General features: G+C 40.6%; 1 protein-coding gene across 1 annotated transcript in view; it reads right to left on the bottom strand.

Annotated features, from left to right (window-relative positions):
* TBCD (tubulin folding cofactor D) overlaps positions 1 to 23,346 on the bottom strand; it is a 226,913-nt gene that overhangs the window by 27,962 nt on the left and 175,605 nt on the right. Inside the window, exons 31-34 of the mRNA XM_019542712.1 lie at positions 21,517 to 21,675; positions 20,109 to 20,247; positions 7,135 to 7,256; positions 6,059 to 6,136 (exon numbers count right to left, since the gene is read on the bottom strand). Coding sequence (XP_019398257.1) covers positions 6,059 to 6,136; positions 7,135 to 7,256; positions 20,109 to 20,247; positions 21,517 to 21,675 — 498 coding nt within the window. The remainder of the gene's footprint in view (positions 1 to 6,058; positions 6,137 to 7,134; positions 7,257 to 20,108; positions 20,248 to 21,516; positions 21,676 to 23,346) is intronic.

Genomic DNA, 23,346 nt, shown 5'->3' with positions numbered 1-23,346 from the left:
GCTCAAATCATTCCAGCTATTCCAACTAATTAGAGGCTATACGTTGTGGTTACTATCAACCTTGGATGGATCAGAATTGACAAAGCAGAAGTAAAAAAATATTCTATACCCAAATAAGAATGCAGGTGTTTCAAGCATTTCTGCAGCATCTAGTCCCTAGTCATCATATAAATTTACAGTTTACAGTTTGTTTGCCTACATTCTTTTACTGATTCTGAACAAAATAGAGATGGCAGTTCTCCAAAGCTTTACTCCTAAGAGTAACAGTTTGAAGCCTTCTTGAAATATACTTAGTCAGTTTGCACAGTCTGGGAAATGGTTGCAACAGCGGTTTTTTCAGACACTCATACAAACAACCAGAACTGTTTAATATTCTCTCCTTTTTTCTCATCTCGTGGGCCCTTTGATTATATTCATATATCTGGACAACATTTCATTTAATCTTCTGATCAATACTCTCAGGCATCTAATACAAAAAGCAAGCAGAATTATTTGCCATGTTGTAAATGCTTAAGTGAAAAAAACAGACCAAAAATCCACTATGATTTTAAGCTGTGGAAACAAACAAACATCAAATAAGATGTACAATGTAACCTGACTCACATTACCCATTTTGCAACAATGCAGAGATTGTCAGAATGGCAAGAAGTTTATTAAGAATTCATGCATCTGTCTTTACAAACATTTCCATTGAATAGGCTTCAATATGCATTAGATCAGGGGTCAGCAATCTTTTGCTGCCACAGGCTGCCACATGTAACCCAGAACCCTGCTGCAGGCCACAAATCTCTGCCTGCTAGAGTGCCAAAGGTGCTATGCTTTGCCCTTGCCATCAATTCAAGTGGCCAATGGCAATAAAAAGGGTTAAATTCAACAAGGCTGTAAGAACAGAACAAGGTGGTGGGGCAGCATGATTAGGAGATGCTTCAGAAAGAATAGATGGAGCAAGGCAGATGGTAGGACCTTAGATACCTCCTCTGGGGCCTGGACTGCAGCATGCTGCCAATGCCCAGAGCTGCTATGGACTAGATCCACTTTCTTCATGGGTCAGATTCAGCCCATGGACCATAGGTTGCTAACCCCTGCTTTAGACTATTTTAAGAAAGAGGCATTAAAGTAGTGCCATCACTGACACTGAACTGGCCATGATATCCATATCAGAAGATGTAGTGACAAGTCCCCTACACTTGCCTCAGCATTACTCCAACCCTGAGAACAGTGAGAGAGTAGTGGGAAGCATGTGTATGTGGAACACTTGTGGGGATAGTATGTGTTCGCATGCATGAATCTGTGGACTTGCATATGTCCAAAAACAGATCTTTCTCTAGGTAGGTGTTAGACAGAAACTGCATGCAGAATGCTGTTTAATGTTAAGGCTGGGTGTTTTTAGCCCCAGAGCTGGTAATTTTTTTCAAAATTACAAGGCTGTTTCACAAACTGGCTGAAATCTACAAAAGATTAATTACAGTACCTGCAAGCCTGCCTTTCAGCACAGGACAACAGCAATATGGTAAATTAGGTGAGATTTTAAATTGATTCGACAATATGAACACTGCTGAAAAACACAGCAACAAAGAGACCAATTGGAACAGAGCATCTGGAAAAAATTTAGCACATGTAACCTTATGTGCAGTATTTTGCGTTTAAAACAGGCCCACTTTCCTTTCTGTCATCTGCCAATTTCACATTTGTAATAACTAAACCTAACCTATGTGTGATCTCAAATGACTCAAATAGCTTGGCCTCTTTAAAGGAAATTGAGAAAATTCCTTCTCCTGTGTAGGCACAGCTCCAGCAGAAACAGAATCAGTATCTGGGGAAAAGGGATCAGTCTAAAGTCTTTATATTATGTAAATTGGGCACACGTGTTCCTGCAAAAGAATGTGTTTTTTTAAGGTGAACTGAATTTCAATTAGATCAATCATGACATTACTTGAGGTGGTCTTGAAATCAGAGGACAGCCATGCTGTGCCCTTTTCAGTTTAGGCTCAGCTTAGGAATGGAATTACCACTACTTAAAGGAATCAACAGTAGTATGGAAAATATAAAAGCCACTTGTTCAAGATCAGTAATGACACGTGCCATCTTTAAGGCAGTTTATAAAACCTTCAGCAAACTATTATGCCTAATAGATGACTACACAGATACTATTTGTATTATATTATGTTGCCAAGTGTACTGTATGTCAGTAGAATGATAAATTAAACACTTTGCCTCAAATGTTTGACTTTCTATTCATATGTTAGAACTCCAGGTTAGAACACTTTAACCCCATGAGGTCCAGGAATGGAAGATTTTACCAAGCTGTTGAGAGACTGCAAACCCGTCTGGTGAGGGCTTGCTCATTGGCTACAATGGGATGGCCTTGCAAGGTGGTGATGGGCAATTTACTGGACCGGTCTTCAGTGGACATCTTGGAAACCCCAGTAAACAGTACTTAGGTTACAATGGGCTTTAAAACAACAGCCTCTATTGGTCAACTGTGCTCTGGTCTCTGCCACCCTTTCTGAACAATAATAGCCAGGTAGCTACTATTATCTGGGGTACAGAGGGCTTGTGAAGAGTCCAGGAGAATACAGATAAAACAGTTTCTCAACTGAAATTAAGTTAACATTCAAGTTTAGTTCATGGTGTGCCAACAGGCAGCAGACCATTACATCTCTGGGAAAACTACTGCAGAGAAAAGGGAAGCCTCATGAGAAGGCAGAACTTTTAACCTCAGCAACTCACAAGAACAATGGAATAAAGCTGTTACGAGTAGCCATTTGGTCAACCAGGTCAGAGCTGTCCAACTGGCAGCCCACGGGGCCTACAAGGGGTCAAAAGTGTGGCCCCTGAACTCCTGCCTGGCTGCCACTCCCTACACTGATCAGCCTGCAACAGCAACCAGAGTCTTCAGGTCCCTCCTCCTTCCTCCAGCTTGTGCTTCATGTGCCTGCCACACAGGGGTGTTGGTACAACTTGGCAGGTTGCTGGAAGCTGAGGGTGACACTGGGGTCATACAGATGCATGGTGCAATGTTGGGGGATGGGAGACGGGGGTGGGGGGAAATGGAGGGACATCTGCATGGCATGCAGCCCAGGGCCTGTGTCCCACATTGGTGCATGGCCCTGTTCATGCAGCTGGCTGTGTCCCCCAGCTGCTTAGAAGTTGGACAGCCTTGAACTACAGTCAAAACTGGTGTTTCATTCCAGTTCCTAGAAGGTAAGCGTGCCTCTCAATCAGCCTCCATGCTGGCAGATTCAGCCGAGTCACAAAGGACTTGAATAAGTCATAGCGACTAAAAACCTTTCTCCATCCTTGAGGTAACAAACAGTCAGGGTTGAAGCACACTGGCAGAGCAGCGCTGAAAAAATTGCTAGTGATGTATTTCTCTTCCAGCCGGCATTGTTAGCACAGCAAGTTTTGTGAGCACTAAAAATCCTTTGGAGAGATCTCAAAGAAGCATGAGACTGCTCTTTCCAAACCCAGCTTTAGGGTCCATCTTGTGAACAGGCAGGAAAATTCACTTCGAGCTATGCTCCTTTGAAACAAGAGTGACATCCAGTGGCAATTCAAGTTACTATCAAGAATTTATTTCCTACTACCATTTATCCAATAGCCATTAATCTTATTTAAATTTACCAGTAAATAACAATTCCAGTATAATTTACTGGTTATGTACATGCTATGGATATCATTTTGTACACACTGCTAGAAAAAAGGTCTGGTATAGTAAAAAATCATTTTTTAATCAACCCCTTCCCCGAAACAGGCACCTGCAAAGATCCATTTGTTGTTTTTTTTTAAATTTAACCATAGATTACTGAAGGCCAAGCAGCCAGTGGCAGCACAATTACACATGCTAAATCAAAAGTTATCTTGCTAAGGCTTAAATGAGCAGACTAGGAAAAATGAAAACAAACCATGCTAATTTTCCTTCTCCTGCCCACTAAGGCAAGATTAGCATAAATATACTGCATAGCTGAAGCATTTGGACATTGGTCATATTAAATACTGAATAAACAGTATAAATCGTTTTTCTGATTTAAGTTGGATGCATACATTGACCTATTAAAAGTGAGGAAAAAAAAAACATTTCCTTCCTTTTCCCTCCATTCTAGCCACACTTTATATATACAGTGCAGCTTTGAGATTAAAAGCTGCATGATACAGGGTAGCGTGTCTCCATTTCAGTCTAACCTATTCTGCATTGTACTTTCACATCCTTTTTGGCACACTTCTTTGGATGAAGGAACATACAAGTAGTCCTGCTGAAAAAAGTCTGGTCCAGCAGTTACACTCTCCCATATTCTCTCACACAAAAAGCAGTGGACTTCATCCAACTGCAGTCTGGCAGGCACCGGTGAGACGGTCAGTACTTAATTGCCTTTCACGATTTTCCCAAAACAACAAAGTGCTTAAGTTTACCCTGATGCATAAAGTTCACCTTGGTGTATTATATATGTTAGTTACTGACATGCGGCAACACAAACAGAACCAAATTCACCCATCTAGCATCTTCCCCAGTAAATGAAATCTTCATTAGCACATTCTCAAGGAAACTTCCTAAATGCTTCATTCCTTTCTGTTCCCTAATTCAAGGATGATAACCTAGGGCTGTGCAAATGATTATTTTAAGTTATTAAATTAACCATGTGAGAGATGTGGGTTCAAATTCCTCCTTTTCCTGAGGGGACTCAGACCCATATGGACCTCCAACAAAGTACCCTAACCATTATGCTACAGGATCTCCTGAAGCGGGAGTGCCTCTCAAGCTTTGAATCTTCAGTGGAGCTAATACTGGGGAGTTGTAGATCTCCAGTGAAAATGCTAACTACTAAACTAGTCACACACACACACTCTCTGGCCCAAGTAATATTTAATAATTCATTTCATCATTTTAATTAATTAATTAAATGTTCTATGACCCACAGACAGTGTTACTACTTCAAAAGAGCATACCTGTGCATATGATTACAAGTACTGAAAGACTCTTAACACTTTCAAACTATTAGAGTGTATCCCCTGTGCTCAATTTTAAAATTATAGGCACAATTTAAAAAATGTATTTCAAATCTTGTAAAAAAACTGCACACCGTGCCCTAAAGTGCTTTACAATTCTGTCATCTATCTGCACTTGTGCTAAGATACTTCATGTCTGATTTCAGCATAAATAAATTTTAATTTTACTGAAATGAAAATATACTGCTCTGAAAATATGTTATTACAAGGTCATAATTCATGTTTGTCCACTTCTAACATCCTTCTGTCCAGAATACTGGCCATGGAACTGTGGAACCTTATTCTGTTGTTGTTTTCTCAAAAAAAAAAAAAAAAAGTGTTACAGACTTCTTGGAGGGTACTCACTTGAAACAAAAGCTGTAGGATTTTATGACTGACAGATCATCTGGGGAATGTTATTTTGGGGTGTCACAATAGGAAAATTGTGCAAAATGTACATTGCCTGATAAAATATATTATTTATTTCCCTAAATATGTATTTAGAAAATGTACAAACTCTCAGCAATACTACAGTCTAGCACGGCCTTACCTTTTCTAAGTGAAAATATGAACCTGTGTCATTTTCTGGTCATAAAGCCCTGAAAGAGCCAACTGCTGCACTGAGAAAGAGAAAACCTTCCTTGAGAGCTGTCCCAATAAACTTCAGGGAAATCCAAACAAAATAATAACTTTCCCTACCATACAGAGCAGTGTGCATCTCAGTGTATGGCAGCACTCCCAGACTCTCTGCACTCCCACTATATGTACCCTGATTCGTTTACTGAAATTTTTAAAAAAGCATCTAGCACTTTGTACAAGAAAAAAGCTCCCAGCAATCATAATGCAGTGTTTGCAAGTATTTTTTCAATAGCAGGAGAGATCTTAAAAGAAAAGACAACTGACAAGGAATGGACGATCAAATTTTGATCCTAAAAACAGTGCCACTAAATTACTGAATTAGAAAGAGTGTTCTCATCAGTAACGCTAACCTTGAAATCAGTTGCTGCACAAGCTTTCCCCTCTCATGTCATCCAGTATAAGACAGGAATTTCCAAAGAGAATAATTAACACTTACTCTTCTTCAGTGGTGAAAATATCAAAGCAACCATTGGCCAGCATTTGATCCAGCATCTTCAACAGAGGTACAGAAACCCTAAATAAAAAAATTTGCACAACAAATACATTTCTTGGCAGATGTCATGTATACGCTTATTTTTATTGAAAGCAAGTGAGGGGGAGGGAGGGGAGAGAGACCTGCTATCTACATACATCCATTTCAATTAGAATTCTACCCCACCCACTGAGAAAGGTTGCTGGGTAACTCCTCTAAGTTGGCTAAATCATTCTAGTTGGCGGAGAGAGAGACATTCTGTTGTAGCCAAAGGAAAGAAACTAGTCAATAGCCAGGATGGGTCTAAGCTTGTGGGGACCTGGAAATACAATTAAAAAGTGTAGGATAATTTTAAACAAATCTGAATAATGTACTTAACTAAGTTTATTAAAAGTTGCAAACGCTTTTCACTTAGATTAAGCACAAAATGAGGCTGAACAGGTGGCACGGCAGCAAAAACAGCTATGGAGATTCTCAGCTACAACAGCTAAGTTAACAAAAAGAAGACTGAAAATCCTGCTAAACGTTATGAATAGAAAATAGTCCCCAAACATCACAACAAAATACCCACAATCTTAACTCCAGAACTTGCATAAATTTTATAAGTGAAGCTTAGGTGAATGAGTCTTGCTATATAACATATCTGGTCTTTCAACAAGACCATGCATTTTTCTATGACAGTTACACTTTGCATATTCCTAAGGAAACCCATCCTAAACAAAAAACACAATGAAAGTGCACATAAGCATCTAATTTTCCAAATGTCACACTACATGAAAATACTGCAGTTCATTTTAAGTTCAACGCTACAATAAAGTAAATGCTTCCCTTTTTACACAAAACTGTCTCCCAGAACTCTGTCTTTTCTGGGACTTGTTGTTGAGGCCATTTTCAAAATTCTACAATGTATCAAAATAAATGTATATAAAATGTATACAAAATACTGGTAATTTCGTACTGTTATTGGGCACATTATGAAAGTATACTGACCTCCTCAGTATGTATTCTTCTATTAGTATGTTATGTAAGAGAAGGATTACCTGTCATTCAGCAGGTTATCTTCAAAAACTTTTAGTAATGTCTCACAAAAGCTATTCATGGCACCCAGATCATTTTGGATTTTCTTCATATAGTCAAACAGGCTCTGTGCAGAGTACCGAACCTACAACAACAGAACATCTGAAATGAAGCAGTTTGTAAAATAAACCCGGCTGTGACTGGAATTTTTTTTTAAATACAAACATTCCCAACCTATGCAGGAACTTCACTACATTAGCTGATCTTCTGAACCATCAGATATACTTCTAAAAAGAAACAGTAAGTGAGCATACTGATTCACTATCACTGTCTAAAGGGAAGACAGCTGGTTCACTTGCCATTACTTTTTTTTATCCATGTACTGCATTTCCTAGATCAAGTTTTAGAGTAAAATAAATTATAAGGAAAAAAAAAGACTGGATTAAAGACTATATTCATTAATTTGTTTCTTTTATAATAAAACAACCTAGGAAAAATATTACTACTCTTCTTTGCTTCAGTATTTTGCTGATTTTGAGTCAGAATGCTAAGTCCTTGTGTACTAGGTAGCCCACACTGAAATTAAGAATACTGGAGGATACGAGCCAGAGTGTTTTACACATTTATCAAGCACAGGAGCATTTTTCAAAGGCTTCAGCAACCACATAAAAAATATTTTTCTATTGTGCCTTTAAAAATGTTATTTTACCTGTAAATCCAAAAGACCAGGCAGTGTATGCTGGTTTAATGTTAGTATACACCAGACTAGAGAAAGCACAGTGAGGCATTAACAAGTTTGTACAAGTAGGTATCTCTCTTCATTAATTCAAATGCAAAATCAAAAATATCAAATGATAGCTATTGATCTTTGCTGTGCTTCAAAACCAATATGCCCCAATAACATCTACACTTGTACATTTGCAAAACTCAATTGTACTTAAAGAAATTTTGAACTGAACTCAGTAAACACAGTTCTTTCAGATGTTAAAAGTAATGTAAGATGGTTCTTCATGTAGTGAACAAAGCATTGCATGCTTATATTTGGATGCCTGATATTTAAAAAGCTGTAAAGGGAAATGTGCTTATTGAAAAATTCAGCACATGACCAACTACTTTGTTATTACATGTTAAAGAAATAATTCCATTAACTTTTTAAAGGATAGAATCTACCCACAGTTCCAAACAGTTCCCTTTAAGCACAATAAAAAATAAGCATTTGGCCTTTGTATTTTTGTGATTCAAGTAGTGCAAATGTGTGTTTATTTAGGTGTCAGCACACATGAATTCAAAACAGAAGAGGGCTGACATGAAGAAATCTGTGAAGTCTCATGGAAGTATTTCGTAAGGCACGTGTCTAACCATGTAGTTTTTTTCTGCTGCATTCCTAACATATTTAGGAATTCTAGCTGTCTCAGATTACTGCCCTGTTTTTAAGACAGCCAAATCCACAGATGTTTTTTTCTCAGATTCAAAAAATTAACAGAAGGACTGCACGGAAATGTCATTAAAAGACAGCAGTAAACAGAGCATCCAGCATTTGAATAAATGAACTAAACTGTAATGCATACAAAAGCAATGACGAAAGGAGGATGGCAGAAGAATGTGCATACTGAAGACAGCATCTTCCCAACTAATGCAATAATGCAAAAGTCACAAAGGGGACAAAGGCTCCGGAAGAGTTTACATTATACAAACCCAGAACTTAAGTGTAAAATTGTACACTGAACTAAAATACGTGCAACTTCTATTACTCTTCCACAACTTCCATTACTCTTAGTCTCCTCTGACCCCAAACTTCTTCACCATTGCATTCTACATTTGTGTCATTATTTAGACAGCAAACTCCTAGAAACAGCGACCATCTTATTGTTCATACATTGCTGAGCACCTTAATCTAGATTGGAGCCTTTGAGCAGACAATGATTCAAGTTTCTAATAATAAAGTTCAGCATGATTATCTATAGAACTTAAGCAAACATTCTTAACACAGCATATACTTATGGCAGTGAAAAATACTTATTTACCTTATCATGACCACACTGATTCCGTTTTCAATGCATATATACCCTACCAGAACAAGGACGAATTTGGTTTGGCCAGCACCATCCAATGAGTTTAAATCCAAGCCCTTCCATCTGAAAACAAAGGCCTGAGCAGGCCTAGCCATCAGTCACTGTTTGGCAAACCTAAAAGAGGATTGATTCCCCAGTAGCAGGGAAAGACAACAGGCAGTGGAATTCCTGGGGACAAAGTTTCCATGAGACAGTTTTGGTAAACATAGGGGCAGGGGGCTGGATCTGGCCTGCAGAGCTCTGCAAGCCAGCTCCCCGTGCAGCTCTAGGGCCTGATCAGACCCACGTAGGGCATAGTGTGCACCTGTGCCACGGGCCCATGGACTCCTTCCCACAGAACTAACTACAGGCCAGTTAGCCTTAGCTCAATACATGGACATTTAGTGGAGCATATCCTAAAGCCAGCACGCATTTGGAGGAAGAAGGGCTGATTGCAAGCAGCCAGTATGAATTATGAAAAACAAATTGTACCAAACAAACCTGATCTCCTTCTTTGACAAAGTAAAAACTTGGGTGGATGAAGGGAATGCCGGGGCTATAGTGTATCTGGACTTCAGCAAGGCTTTTGACAAGGTCTCACATGACCTTCTCATAAATAAATTGGAGAAGTGTGGGCTGGATAAAACTACTACAAGGCAGATAGATAACTGGGTCAATAGCCACAAGCAAAGGATGATTATTAATGGATCCATGTCAGAATCGCAGGAGGTTTCAAGTGGAGTCTGTCCTCAGCCAGGTACTATTCAATGTGTTTATTATTTTGTTGCTGGCATAGGAAGCTTCCAAAGCAAGTTTGTGGATGACATGAAACTGGGAAGGATTGTGAACATGTTGGAGGATGGAAAGTTGGGCTAGAGCTAACAGGATAAAGTTCAGTGCAGACCAATGCAAGATGCTATTCCTTGGGAGGAATAATCAGAAACATAAATACAAAATGGAGATCACCTGGCTGGCCAGCAACTTTATGGAAAAGGGCTTGGGAGTCTTGGTAGACCACACACTCAATGAGTCTGCAGTGTGATGCAGCCACACAAAAGATGAATGCAGTTTTGGGCTTCATCAATAGAAGCATTAGGTGCAAGACATAGGAGGTGATAGTGCCTCCCTACTTGGCACTAGTTAGGCCTCATCTGGAGTACTGTGTGCAGTACTGGGCTCCACATTTTAAAAAGGACATGGAGAAGTTAGAGAGGGTCCAGACATGGCCAGCAAAGATGATCAAGGGCTTGGAAGACAAGTCATACAAAGAGAGTCTGAAGGAGCTAGGCATGTTCAGCTTGTTAAAAAGATGCTTAAGAGGGGACAAGATAACAGTCTGCAAGTACCTGAAGGGCTGCCATAAGGAAAAGGGAAAGGACCTTTTCTCTCTTGCTGCAGAGAGAAGGATGCAGATGAGTGGCTTGAAGTTGCAGCAAAGTAAATTTAGATTGGATATCTGGAAAAACTTCTTCACTATGAGGCAATGGAATACTTCTTCATCACTGGAGGTGTTCAAGAAGAGGCTGGACAGCCACTGGTCTGGGATGATCTAGGCATAGCTATGCCTATGTTCTATCATGGACATTTCCCATGCTTCTGGCCTTGCTGGTTGCTCCTGGCCCACCCCACCCCACTTTTTCTGCTATATACATGTCAGGGTGTTTTTAAGACTCCCCAGAGGCACTGGGTGTTAGTTACAGCTCAGGCTGGGGACTTCAACTGGGGTGTGCTGATTCTCCTGATAGGAGCAAAGCTGGAGGTCAGAGTCTTGACCCTCCACTTAGTCAGACCATATTTGGAATCAGGAAAGAATTTTACCCCATGGTCAAAATGGTATGGATGGTGGGGATTTTTTCTGTAGCAGAGGCATGGTTCTCTACCCAGGACCTCTTGAGTGTATAATGACAACATTTTATAGAAGCTGGACATTGGCTGCCATGGTTCCCCTGCTTCACCTATGGCAGGTGAGAGTGTTAAGTCTTTTTCGCATCAGTGTTGAAGGTATCTTATGTAGAGTTTAGATTATGGTTGTATGGGATGGTTCAGAAAGGGATGATCCTGCCTTAGGCAGGGGGTTGGACTAGATGATCTCTAGAGGCCCCTGCCAGCCTTACTTCTCCACAGCTATAACCCTGCTATAGTAACTAACAATGAAAAAGTAAGATAATATACTAATTAACACTAGGGATATGTGAAACAGGCCGTATTAAATTCAGATTCAGCCCGATTTAGGGGACAATGATTTGATTAATTAATTTGGATCACTGTCCTGATTCAATTCGGCCTAATCCAAATCTGAAGATTTCATTCCGATTTAGAGAATCAGCAATTCGCCCATAGACACAGCTTTATATGTCTTTTCCACATATCTTGAGGTACCAGGTGCAACTCGTGAATGCTGCAATACTGGGGTGGAAGCAGTGTCCCACAGAAGTGCAGGGGGGGCCCCCACACGCTTGGCAGTAGACCCAGAAGTGGACTGGAAGTACTTCCGGTCCACTTCTAGGTCTGCTGCTGAGTATGCAGGGGACCCCCCCACACCTCAGTGATTGGCCACGGGGGGGACCCTGGGTGCCCCCCCCGACCCAGGAGGCACCAGTCACCAAGCCGGGGGGGGTCCTCTGTGCACTCTGCAGCAGACCCAGAAATGGACCAGAAGGGCTTCTGGTCCACTTCCAGGTCCGCCGCCAAGCATGCTAGGGACCCCCCCACACTCTCATGGGACGCTCCATCAGCCCCACCATCTCAGCATTCACAAGCCGCCTGGTACCTTGAGGTACGTAGAAAAACAAACCCACAAAGCTGTATCTATGTCCAAACCGTCAAATCTCTCCGAATCGAATTGTCAGCTTCCAGTTCAATTCAGAGAGATTAATAGGTCTCCTGGTTAGATTCAGATTCGGAGATTTGACTGCTGAATCAGGCTGAATCTCCTCCAAGTCGAATCAGCAACTGAAGCTTTGCATAGCCCTAATGAATATGAGTACAATACACAGAGAAAACATCAGGCACTGCAGAAGTTCCATCCCACTGTCAAGGACAGTAAGAGGGGAAAGAGTGACAGCTGCGTCTACTCCATCCTTTACACCCTCAATTGGGAGAAAGAAAAAATCACAAGGACAGAAGGGGAGTAGCTGTAATGAACACTGTTGGCCAAGAAGAATCTCATTTATGCACATATGAGCAAGATAAAAATCCACATACCATGAAAGGAACCTGTATGGACTGCTACTAAAAACAACTAAAAATAAAAGTGAAGCTTTTATAGTTGCCATAATTGTTCAGTGTTTTCACACAACTATTAATACACACGGTATATTTCACTGTACACATAAAAGACCTATTAACAAAACAAGAGCATTCTTGCACATGTGCATAAAAAAAGATGTAATATATATTAAGAGCATGTTATGTTCAATAAACAGCACTGCTTCTGGTTCATTTCAAATCCTGACATATTTAATATACTTAAGTGGCAATAAGGTGTTTTTCTTATACCTAAAAATAATTTAAAGTCTAGTTTTTAGCACAAGTAAGACCATGTCTCCTTATTCTGCTCATAATAGTTCTTTTAATACTCCTGTTCTTTGAAGACAAACAACCCTTTTGAAGTCAGTAACATTTTACATAAAGCATGATGATTCACAATACTTGCTTTTAAAATGGGCCAAAAATTACCCTCCAGTGAATTCCGTTGGACAACTTCTGTATTCAGGACATAGGACCATGGGCCCCATCCTATAAAATTCATTAAGCCGATGCAACTACATGTATATGTAAAGGCTTCTATTCTGATTAGATGATCATGCAGCTTCATTAAATATTCTAGAACCACATTTCCTCACTTTCCAGTTAGCTAGGTTATGATATGTTCTTGCAGTTTGATAAGATACATTCTTGTAATTTAATAAGATAAACATACAACCCCTCAAAAGCCAGTAGTTTCTACTAGGGATCATGGAAAGTTACTACCATCCCTGGAATCATAGGAGTACACTTAGAAAAAGGTGAAAACTACAGCTTATACATTCCATGCATAGAGATCAGACACATAAAACTGGGGTAGAGATATGTTTGTACATTTTGCCAGCTGACTCATCAGCCAATGCCTTCATCAATAAACTAAACATCTGGGAGCGACTACTCCAAATATTTCATGACAGTATTTCAACCCAACACTGAAACTGGTTTATAGTCCAGGGAAAACTAGCAGTCTTTCAAAACAGTATCTCAGAAAAGGTTCTATCACTAAAATCTTATTATTTCCCACTTTATATTTTTTTAGGCTGAAGAAATCCAATACAACATGAAACTACGTCAAGCAGTTTGCTTGAAACTATGGCAGCTCTAGTAAACTGTAAAAAGAGCACCATTTTATACACAAGAATCTGTGTACTGGGGAGATTTCTTTTATGTAGCTATAAGAGATACGCATTATCAGCCAGCTATACAGTTAGAAGATTCTTTTATACAAAGAAAATATCCTTTGAACCAAAGGAATGCTGAAGAATGCCAAAGCCCAAACCCCAAAGGAAATGACATCTTCTGTTTTTCCAGATTACTTAAAATGCTCAGACAAAAATTCTTTCAGCTGTTACCAAAACATTTCTAAGCAAGACACGCACTCAGCACCACCCTTTGAAGCCAAACTCTTTATAAAAAAATAGAAACATCAAAAACAAAACAAACAACCCCAAACCTGTAACTGCCTTTTCCACATGACAGAGGTTACATGTAGATAGTGCATTTTGTTCACACTCATTACTGCTACTGCCAGAGAATAGAAACTCTTTGCAATCCTAATTTAACTCTACATAATAGTAAATATCTCTTTAGAAAAGTAGTAAAAATCTCACAGCCAAAACAGACAACACCTGCTTCTCACCCAAATACAAACAAGCAGTTATTAAAATACAAGAAACACAAAGCCCATTTATTTTCAAGACCCTCCTCAACTTGTGCTCACAAATAATTTCCTGAAAGTCTAACTGAAGCTTTGTTATCCCTACCTACATGCTGTCACATTCCACAGTATAAAGGACCTCTCTCAGATAAACAATTCTAACTCAAAATTGAAGCATGGAAAATGTTACGAAATAAGTCTAGGAGACTGTCTAGAAAGAAATTAAGTTTGATTGTTGTCTGACCCAAAAACCGAGTAGCGCTCCTTGAAGAAGATCTACATGCATCAGGTAGCTTTTTCTCTCCAGGATCTTTAATTATCTCTACCCTCCTCTCTAATTAATGGTATGGATTAGCGCCTTTTTGGACTTGGACCTGGCCCCTCCTCCTCCCACATAAAATGCACTCATACAAGTATCAGTGCATTATTCTGAGGAAGAATAAATGCTTCTCCTCTGTGTCTGCTCTGTCATATGGAAATTTCCAAGGCAAGGCTTGGTAAATGTTCCTGTCAGCTGAGAATTTGCTCCTGGCAAGACCATTTTTCTCCCACTGGTGGAAACCTGTGATCCTCAGTACTGGTAACTAGTAAATGAGAATTTTGGCCATACAGTCTATGATTGTTACTGGGACTGGTGTTTCAATACTGGAGCTGAAGACTTATCAAGCCCTAGGATTAAGTAAAAGTTCCTATACTACACAAGAATCTCCAGCCCTGTGCTGGCAGCTGGCCCAATGCACCTTCCATTTACTATTCATTGGCTATAGTAGAGGAACAGCACCGGGATATCATTTCTGCCACACTGGGAGCAAAGGCCCAGGCTAGAATGCAGAAGTCCCTCCCTCCCTTTTAGAGCACCATCGATCTCATTGAGCCCAACACCTTCCCACTTGTTCTCCTTATGCCCCACACATCTCCCTTTCTCCGCTGCCCAGGAGCCCAGCTTCAACAGGAAGGCTGGGGAGTATTTTAGTTAATGCCAATCTGTGGTTAGGGCACTTTGGATGAGGCATGGAGGAGGGTTATAACCTGCTTCTCCTGCTCCCTAAGCAAGGGCCAAACCGCTAAACTGACAGGTTAAAATGTAGGGGGCCTCCTCCTACCTCCTTTGTATTTCGAAGAGGTGTGCGAGTGCAACAAGTCTACTCTGCCACAGGTGGAAATAGACTCCCAAACAGGGCGCCAATGCCAAAACTGCAGTTCCTGGTCTTTGCCGATTTGTTCATAAGCTATAAAAGACCTTATTGCCGATTTGTTCATAGACTACAAAAGACCTTACGGATGAATCATGGGAGCTCTCTCAGCCCTGCCTCGGAGCAAGACCCTTGTGATGCCAACCTTGTGGGTTAAAATGGTAGTAAACTCTAAAGGGTTCTAGCCTGAAGCAACCCTAAACACAATTCATATTCACCAAGGGAAATGCTTTCAAGTGCTCCACAGATGGGGCTCAAAACAGGAGCCTCAAGAGAAACACTGGTGTTGTGTCTGCTTTCTCTGGACTGCAGGACTGTATTGATAGGGCAGTAGGTAAGCATGGAGTGAAGCAAGAGGACCCAGTGTAGAAACAGCTGCATCAGCCCCAGATTACATAAGGGCAGGGAAAACAAGGCTGCTGTCTAAAAACTCCTCCTGCACTTGCAATGTGGTCCCACTCCACCCACACCATGACCGACTGAGTTGCCACATATAGGATTTGGTCATTGTCCACATCACCAGTGGGCTGTAACATCCCAGACATCCTCCCATTGGCATGGTGCTGTTCAAGAATACACCATGACCAGAGGCAGCTGAAAACTAGTGACTTTCTCTTGGTACATAACGATGGTGACCTTCACTTAGCCCCCAGCAGCACCCCAGATACAAACTTACACTGCCCTAAAGGGGTTTCTCTAGATTTTCTGCACCTTCAACAAACTATGGCTAAACGATGGGATCTGGCTCCTAATTGAGAGCATGGCAGCAAACACTGCTGAGAGAGAATGAAACTTTGGCACCTAGAGAAAAACCCAGAAGAGATTCTTTTTCTAGACATCACTCTGCAGAGTAACATGAAACAAATGAGGTGGAAGAAATTCAGAATTTTGGGTTCCCTGGGTCCAGCCCATTCCTGGAGATGACTTAAGCTCAGGGGACTTGAATGAGAGAGAAAAATGCGTCTTCAAAGGATGGCTGAAGAGAGCTCTCAGAGAGGAGAATGGAGTTTCAAAGCTACCCCCACAGGTCCTGGAAAGGAAGGATCTCAAGAGCCAGACTTCTCACAAATGCTCTCATTTGCCATTGAGCGCAGCCATGGCCCCTCAGATCCTGGAAAGGAGCTGCAAAGGGCTTGTCTCTCATAAAGCAGAAATAGGCAGTGAAATTCCTGTGGGGAACTTTCCTAGGCAGGCTTGGTTGCCACTCTGTCTTGCTGGAAGAGCTTGTGTTTGGTAATGTCTTGGGAGTACATGGGAGTCTAAGTTATTAAAAAAAAATATCTAGCGGTATTGCAGGCTGTGATGGTTTCAAGAAGCCTCTCCTGCCAATTATTTCACTGTGTGGAACTACAGAAGCAACAAAAAGAGCCAAACAGGTGGCTTCAAAGGGACTACCCCTTTCTCTTTAGCTTATGCTCCAATTAGAGTAGCGGCTCAACTCCCCCAGTTTAAAGCTAGAGATCTGCTGAGAAACCTTGCTTCCTCACCCTCTTTCCATTTCTCTTCATTCCTTACTACTGGCTTGGCACATTAATCCATCTCATCTCCATTACACAAAGGTTAATTAGAGACATGTGGAAATAAAGGTAGGGAGATAGGGAAAAGAGCATTGCTTTGCTTATTTTTTTACTTCTAGTGGTGAAGGCTGAGAAACCTAACTGTTTGCAAGGAGCTGCTACAGCATCCCTAAGTTCTAATCACCGATTAAAAAACTATCATCTAAAAAATAAAATCTTGCAATAAGAGCACATCCAAACTGTTCCTAGCTGTTGACTTTTACACAGACAAATTCTGATAAGTATATTCTCACCCTTTCAAATAAAGTGCTTTGGGGTCAGAACCTTGCAATTATAAATGCAAATTTTGCCTATGCCCTACGGCATTTTGAAGACAGATTACTTCACAGACTCCTAACAAAACGAACACAGGAAGAATAGTTAACAGCTCTGATAATAAGCTGTGTAACTGTTGGCACATTTTTAGCATAATTTTGTCATTTTGTCATATTTCTACCAGCAGGAGTTGCATTTAGGGCAACATTCCTATGAAAGATGGAGTTGCAGCTGGTCAGAAATGTCACAAAAACATCGTGAGTTTGATGAACCGTCACTGAATCACAGGCAAGTTTGCCATCAGAAACTTCCCTTGAATGCTACTGTGATATGGGAAGTGTGGACTTCTAGTTCCAGAACAACTCTGTCAAGCCAGAGCTTCTAGTCTCCCAGCTGTGAAGCCAGAAGCCTGAAAACCCTGTAAGCCTCAGAGTCAAACTAGGGCTCAGGGCCCACCTCTGGAGCAGAGACCATGGAAGTCTTCAAAGCTGGAACTTGAATGGTATTCCCTGGATTTCCAGGCTCACTGTCACAGCATCTGGACCTTGATATATGCTTCCAGGATCTATGGCTCCAGGGCACCCCTGTCATTCACACAGAGACCCCAGGGCTTCCAGACCTCTGAGCCAACTAGTTCCTGGATTCACCCAGTTCCTAACCTATCCAAGGTACCGTTCTGATGCACTCAATTCTGATACTTCATTGTGCATTACATATTGTTGTGCAGCACATTTTTTCTGTTTAGTATTAACTAACCATTCACACACTTATCTAATAAAATAGATCTGTGCATTATATGTACATAAGGAAGAAATCCACGTAAGACCAAGTCTACTATTAAACCTAATCTGGCAAAAATCTCTCCTGTTTCTCAGTTTTTTTTACAAAATACCTCATACTTAAATGTTCCCCTAAATATCTCATTTCCCTCTTTCTTTTGTAACCCAAGATCTCTAGCTTACAGCCCATTTTACCTGGAGGGCATTCTCCAACCCATAACCTTTTCTTTGTCTCACCTATCCACTAATGAACACCTATACCTCCTGACCCATGTCAGTCCTGCTTCTCTCATGCCCTAAATGGAGTGCAAGCACATGTACTTGCCACTACAGTAAAAGATTGGGAACAAGCAGAAATTTAAAAAAAAAATTGCTGCTCATCTGAACCAGCAGAGATGCCCCCTCTAAAATCATTCAGATAACCACTTCAATCAAAGTCAATGGTCTGCACTAAACTGCTACATAACTGAATGTACTACGGCAATGGTTGTCAACTGCAGGTATGTGTACCCCTAGGAGTACTTAAAAAGGTGGTAGGGGGTAATGCAGAACAAATGAGAAAATATTAGAAGTGCATTGATATATCCGTCCTGGATCAGATCAGCACCAACATAAGGAATATTGACTATATTGGCAATGAGCATTTTTTTGACTAACGTGTCCGATAATGTAGCCGATAAATGCCGCATGCATGTGTGCAGCCACAGCACAGCTCGCAGGCAACCAAGGAGCACAGCCCGGCAGCACGGAGAGCAGCCGGGTCTGGCTGGTAAGTCTGTTGTGAGGAAAGGGGCGTAGGCAGGGGAGTAACTCAAGGCCTCAGCAGCGTGGGAGAGAGTGGGAAATAGGGCAGGGGCAAGGGCTACCCAGCAGGGCAGGACGTGGGACTGAGCCTTGTGCAGCGGGGAGAGTGGCTCCCGCTGCTACATGTAACTCTGGGAGGGCATGGGGGACATGTGCCCCGAGATCTGTGTTCAGGGCAAGAGCAGACTGCTGCTGGGGATTGGGGCAGCGCCAGGCTGTTCCCAGCAGGGGGACTGGGCCAGGCTGTGCTGGAAGGAAGGGTTGGGGGGGGACTACAGCGAATTCTGGAGTGGCTGCAGCCCCTCCTATAGGCGCTCGGCCCAGCCCTCGTCATGCAGCGGCCAGAGCTGCACCCCTTCCTTCCCCCCCGGAGGAGCCACTCGCAGCTTCATCCCAGTGCCTGCCACTGCCCCAGCCACACTCCCTCCCCAACTGCAGGGGCCTCAATCTGCACCCCCCTCCTTAACCTCCCTCAACAGACTTACCAACCAGATGCTGCATATACTAATAATGTATTTAATGTTAATTAGTGTAGCCTGCCTTATATCACATAATTGATAATATTAAAAACAAGAAAAAATATAAAGGGGTACATGAGCTGCAACTTTGAGACAGAAGGGGTACGCTTGTTAAAAAAAAAAGGTTGAAAACCCCTGTACTATGACGTTATCTAACTGATTGTTCAGCTTGCTTGTAGTTTTAAAAACTCCTCTATGCCTCTGCCTTGATCTTACTGAAAAGAACTAGGCTACTACTCTGTGCCTAAATCCATATTCCTTAAAAAGCATTTAATGGGAATTAACTTTAAGCACAGAAGAGAAAACAGTCATCATGAGGAGTTAACATTTCAAAGCCATATTCTGAAAATAGACCAAAAGGTTGTTCTTAAACATACTAGCAGACAGTAATAAGCAAGAAAACAGGAAACAACCAAACTACTTACACTTTTCGAACATGCTTGGCTCAAAAACAGAGCCAGTCTGCTGACTGCCTGTCTCTTGTTTTCCAATTATGGGCAGAAGAGACAGGAAGTCAGGAAAAGGAGGTTGTGGGATTGCTGTTGGAGGATTTCCTGTGCTTGCCTTCTGCAGGGTCTGGTTGAGTTTCAAACATACTACAGATAGGGCAGGTTCATCCTCAGACTATGAGCTGCTAAAGTCAGACTGTACTGCTGTCAATCAAGCTTGGGGTTTTCAGAGTAGACCATCAGTGTAGGCATACCCTAGATGTTCTCACAGTCTCCTGCTTGGTCATGAATCCAAGAAAATACTATTTTATAAATAAAATAATAGGCTTTTAAACTTGCAATTGGAATTCAATAACAAAAATATCTTCAATGTTCACTGAAACAAAATATTTTTTTTTCAGTCAGCGTGTACTCATGGGGGAAATAAATACTCCTAGCAAACAGATAGCTGGAGTCCTGATATCTTACCGTTGATTCTGTTAACCCACCAACAGACACTGTGAGACCCAGCAACACGTAGTACTGATATGCTGGCAAACCCAAAAGCTGGGTGATTCGAGGGAAGGCTTGTGAGGGGGCATTCCAATTTAAAGTTATAGTCTCTGACCTGTAAACAGAAAAAAGCAAAGCAAAAGGGCTCTTTATTTTTATTATTAATAATAATATTATTATTTCTCCAGAGGGTCCTAGATTATATCCCCATTCAAAGCCAACGCATCAACAAATGAAGAAATAGTCTCAGAACTACACAGCATAATACAGCATGATATATAACAAATATCTCAAAAACCATATTGGTTCTGCCCCATAACATATATATCCTGACAGAAAGAAGCAACCAAGCGGATAATCAGGACATACTTTTAAGGCTACTCTAGAATAGCTCTAAAACTGAACTAGTATAATACTGTGCAATTTTAGAGGCAACTACAATAAAACAGTTTGGGCACCTATACACATGCCTGACACCTGCTCTAATGTGTTCTATTTAGACTAGATTAATTGAGTCTGCTAGAGCATTCTAATTAGAGTGCTCCAGCAGCCTTGGCGTCATGTGTATTCAGCATCCCTGCCATTTCCAAATGGCGGCAGAGGCACTTTCAAGCTCATCAAACAAGCTTCAGTTAAAGTGCTCCTGCCACCATTTTGAAGAGCAGGACACTGAATACACAAGACACTGTTGGTGTTTTAATCGAGAAGCTCCCAAGCGCCATTCTAATTAAAAAGCCTCCACCCCAATCCCAGAGCATGTGTAAAGATGCCCTTTGGTCAAGACAGACCAACTCCACACTACAGATAAAAACAGTAATACTTTTTATTATTCTAAATCAAATATTAAATTTTTTAAATATTAAAATCAACACAGGTTTGGAAGAAATACAACTTCTCCAATGTTGGTGTATATCCCACATACTCCACTTAGTGTAAGAGAAAGTTTTCTCTGGGAGCAGATAATCCAATAGCTGCTCACTGCAGGTTCCTTACCCTGAGGCAGCAGGCACTGGGTGACAGAATAAAAGATGATGAACAAGATGTCATTATGGAATTGGCCAGTGGACTAACTCCTATATTTGTAGCGAGTGTTTAGCAATATTTATTATACGATGGTTTCTGACAAAAAAATTATAATGTAATTATAAGGTATTATAATTATAATACCTTGAATACATTTTTCTGTTTATTTACATTAACATCAAACTCTCAACTGAAAATCCCCTTGGTAAAACTCATTTTTCAATTCTGAATTCTTTAACTAGATGGAAATCCAAGCTTTCTTACGCATTTTTACATTTTGATACAGAGCAAGAACGATTTTCATTTTGATATGTTTAGCCCAGAAAACCACTTTTATAAATTAGAAGAAGAGCTAGATTACCTTGGAAATATTCTTTCTAACTCTTCTCGATGAGGTATATGTGGAACTGAAGGGCTGTCGAAGTGCAAAAGATTGAGGAACACAGATCCTGCATGAGCCCGAAATCTATCAATTTTTTCAGCTGATTGTTGGGCCAAGCAGCACATAATTTGTTGACAACTACAAATGTAAAAACATGAATACATCCATCACATCACAAAAATAAAAATACTGTATGTATTCATATACCACATGCACCACCACTGCCTCAAAAATTATCAATTCAAAATGTGGGGAGTGTCTTGAGGAGAACTTAACTTCCATACTGCAATGGAAGCAGGTGGACACTAGAATGGTAGAAGAGGGATGTGCTCACTTACCCAGAGCTAAAACCTCTGGTCACATGGGGCTGGGATGGATTCCCATTGTCAAAATTATCTCCCCAGGTTTAACACTCTCACAGCTGCTGCCAAACTGGCAGTTGTTGTTGACTGAGCAGCAGGAGGAAGGGCAGCGATGCTGATGAGGGGATTTGGTTCCATGCAGCTAGAGTAAGCCAGGTAAGCTGGTGCCAGGGCAAGCAAGACTGGGGGGGAAAAAATTCTTCATTCTGCTTTCCCAAAACAAGGTGCATGTCTTATTTGGGGATGTGTGGTATGCAAGTAAATATGGTACTCTACACATCTGAAACAAAAATTCTTTGCAGTAATGGTTAAAAATGTAATTCTTCTGTTATTCTACTGAGATATTCCACTATAGAACAGTGTTCTTGCTTCAACTTTCATAGTGATCAATATAAATGATACGTGGCTTCAATATGGTATTTAGGAATATATTCCATTTTCCAAAGATTAATCTATAAAATACTTGTAGGTCCAAACAAGCAAGACAATGCAATCAATACTAACATATACCTCACATTTATGGAGCAACCTTTACCCTGTGCCTTATGGACTGGACATACAGCATAAAGATCACCAAAGAAATTCAGTCACTTAAGATGGAATACATCAGTAATTCTAACAAAACTGTGCTTTCAAGCAGGGTATGAAATACATAGGGAACCAATTCTTACTCCTTCAAATATCCATTCTAAAGCTTGGTGGTGCACACATCAAGGAGACTACACAAATAAGACATAGCTTATATTCTAACCTCAGCTGTATTTGAGCTGCCTCACTCATACCTCTAAATTCCTGACTCTAAAGATTTTCAAGGCAGCTTTTCTCAAGTTTTTTTCTGTTGTACAAATCCTAGCATTTCTTTGGGCCTGACAAATAAAAATAGTAGTAAACATGAGAAATACTACTTGTGTTATACTTTAAATTGGGGTACCCACACTATTTTAACAAACATAACATGATCTTTGTCATCACTGTTAAACCATCAGAATTAATCTTTTAAGTCTTATTCAAAAGTTTACCTTTGCATCAGTCTCAAACAGAAAAAATCACTTCTCACAGAACCCAGAAATTTCCTTCAAGGTGTCTCATTCACATAGCTACTTTTTTAATATAAGCAAGGAAACAGTGCACACATTCAGTTGACTGATACAGATTTACAGAATGGAATACATACATTCTCTCTCTCTCTCTCTTAAAAAGGTTCTGATGCAGATAAACCTATACCAGTTTTGAAATCTAGATTCTTCTATTCATAAAAATACTGTTCAACAGGATTCAAAATGTGGAACACTGAAGAAACTCTGTTTATAGTTTTGATTATTTCCTTATTAAAAATGCTAAGACAAAACAATGAAATAGACAAATTCAGTCCTGCATTCTGTCAAGGATTGGGAAGATGGTGCTCTTCTGCTAATTTATTATAAAGTGAGGTTCTAACACCTGTAAC

Source organism: Crocodylus porosus, unplaced genomic scaffold (genome assembly GCF_001723895.1).
Source record: "Crocodylus porosus isolate Cpor-Errol unplaced genomic scaffold, CroPor_comp1, whole genome shotgun sequence".
Taxonomy (NCBI): Eukaryota; Metazoa; Chordata; order Crocodylia; family Crocodylidae; genus Crocodylus; species Crocodylus porosus.
Note: the sequence above shows the minus strand (reverse complement) of the source record. Positions and strands in the feature narration are given on the sequence as shown.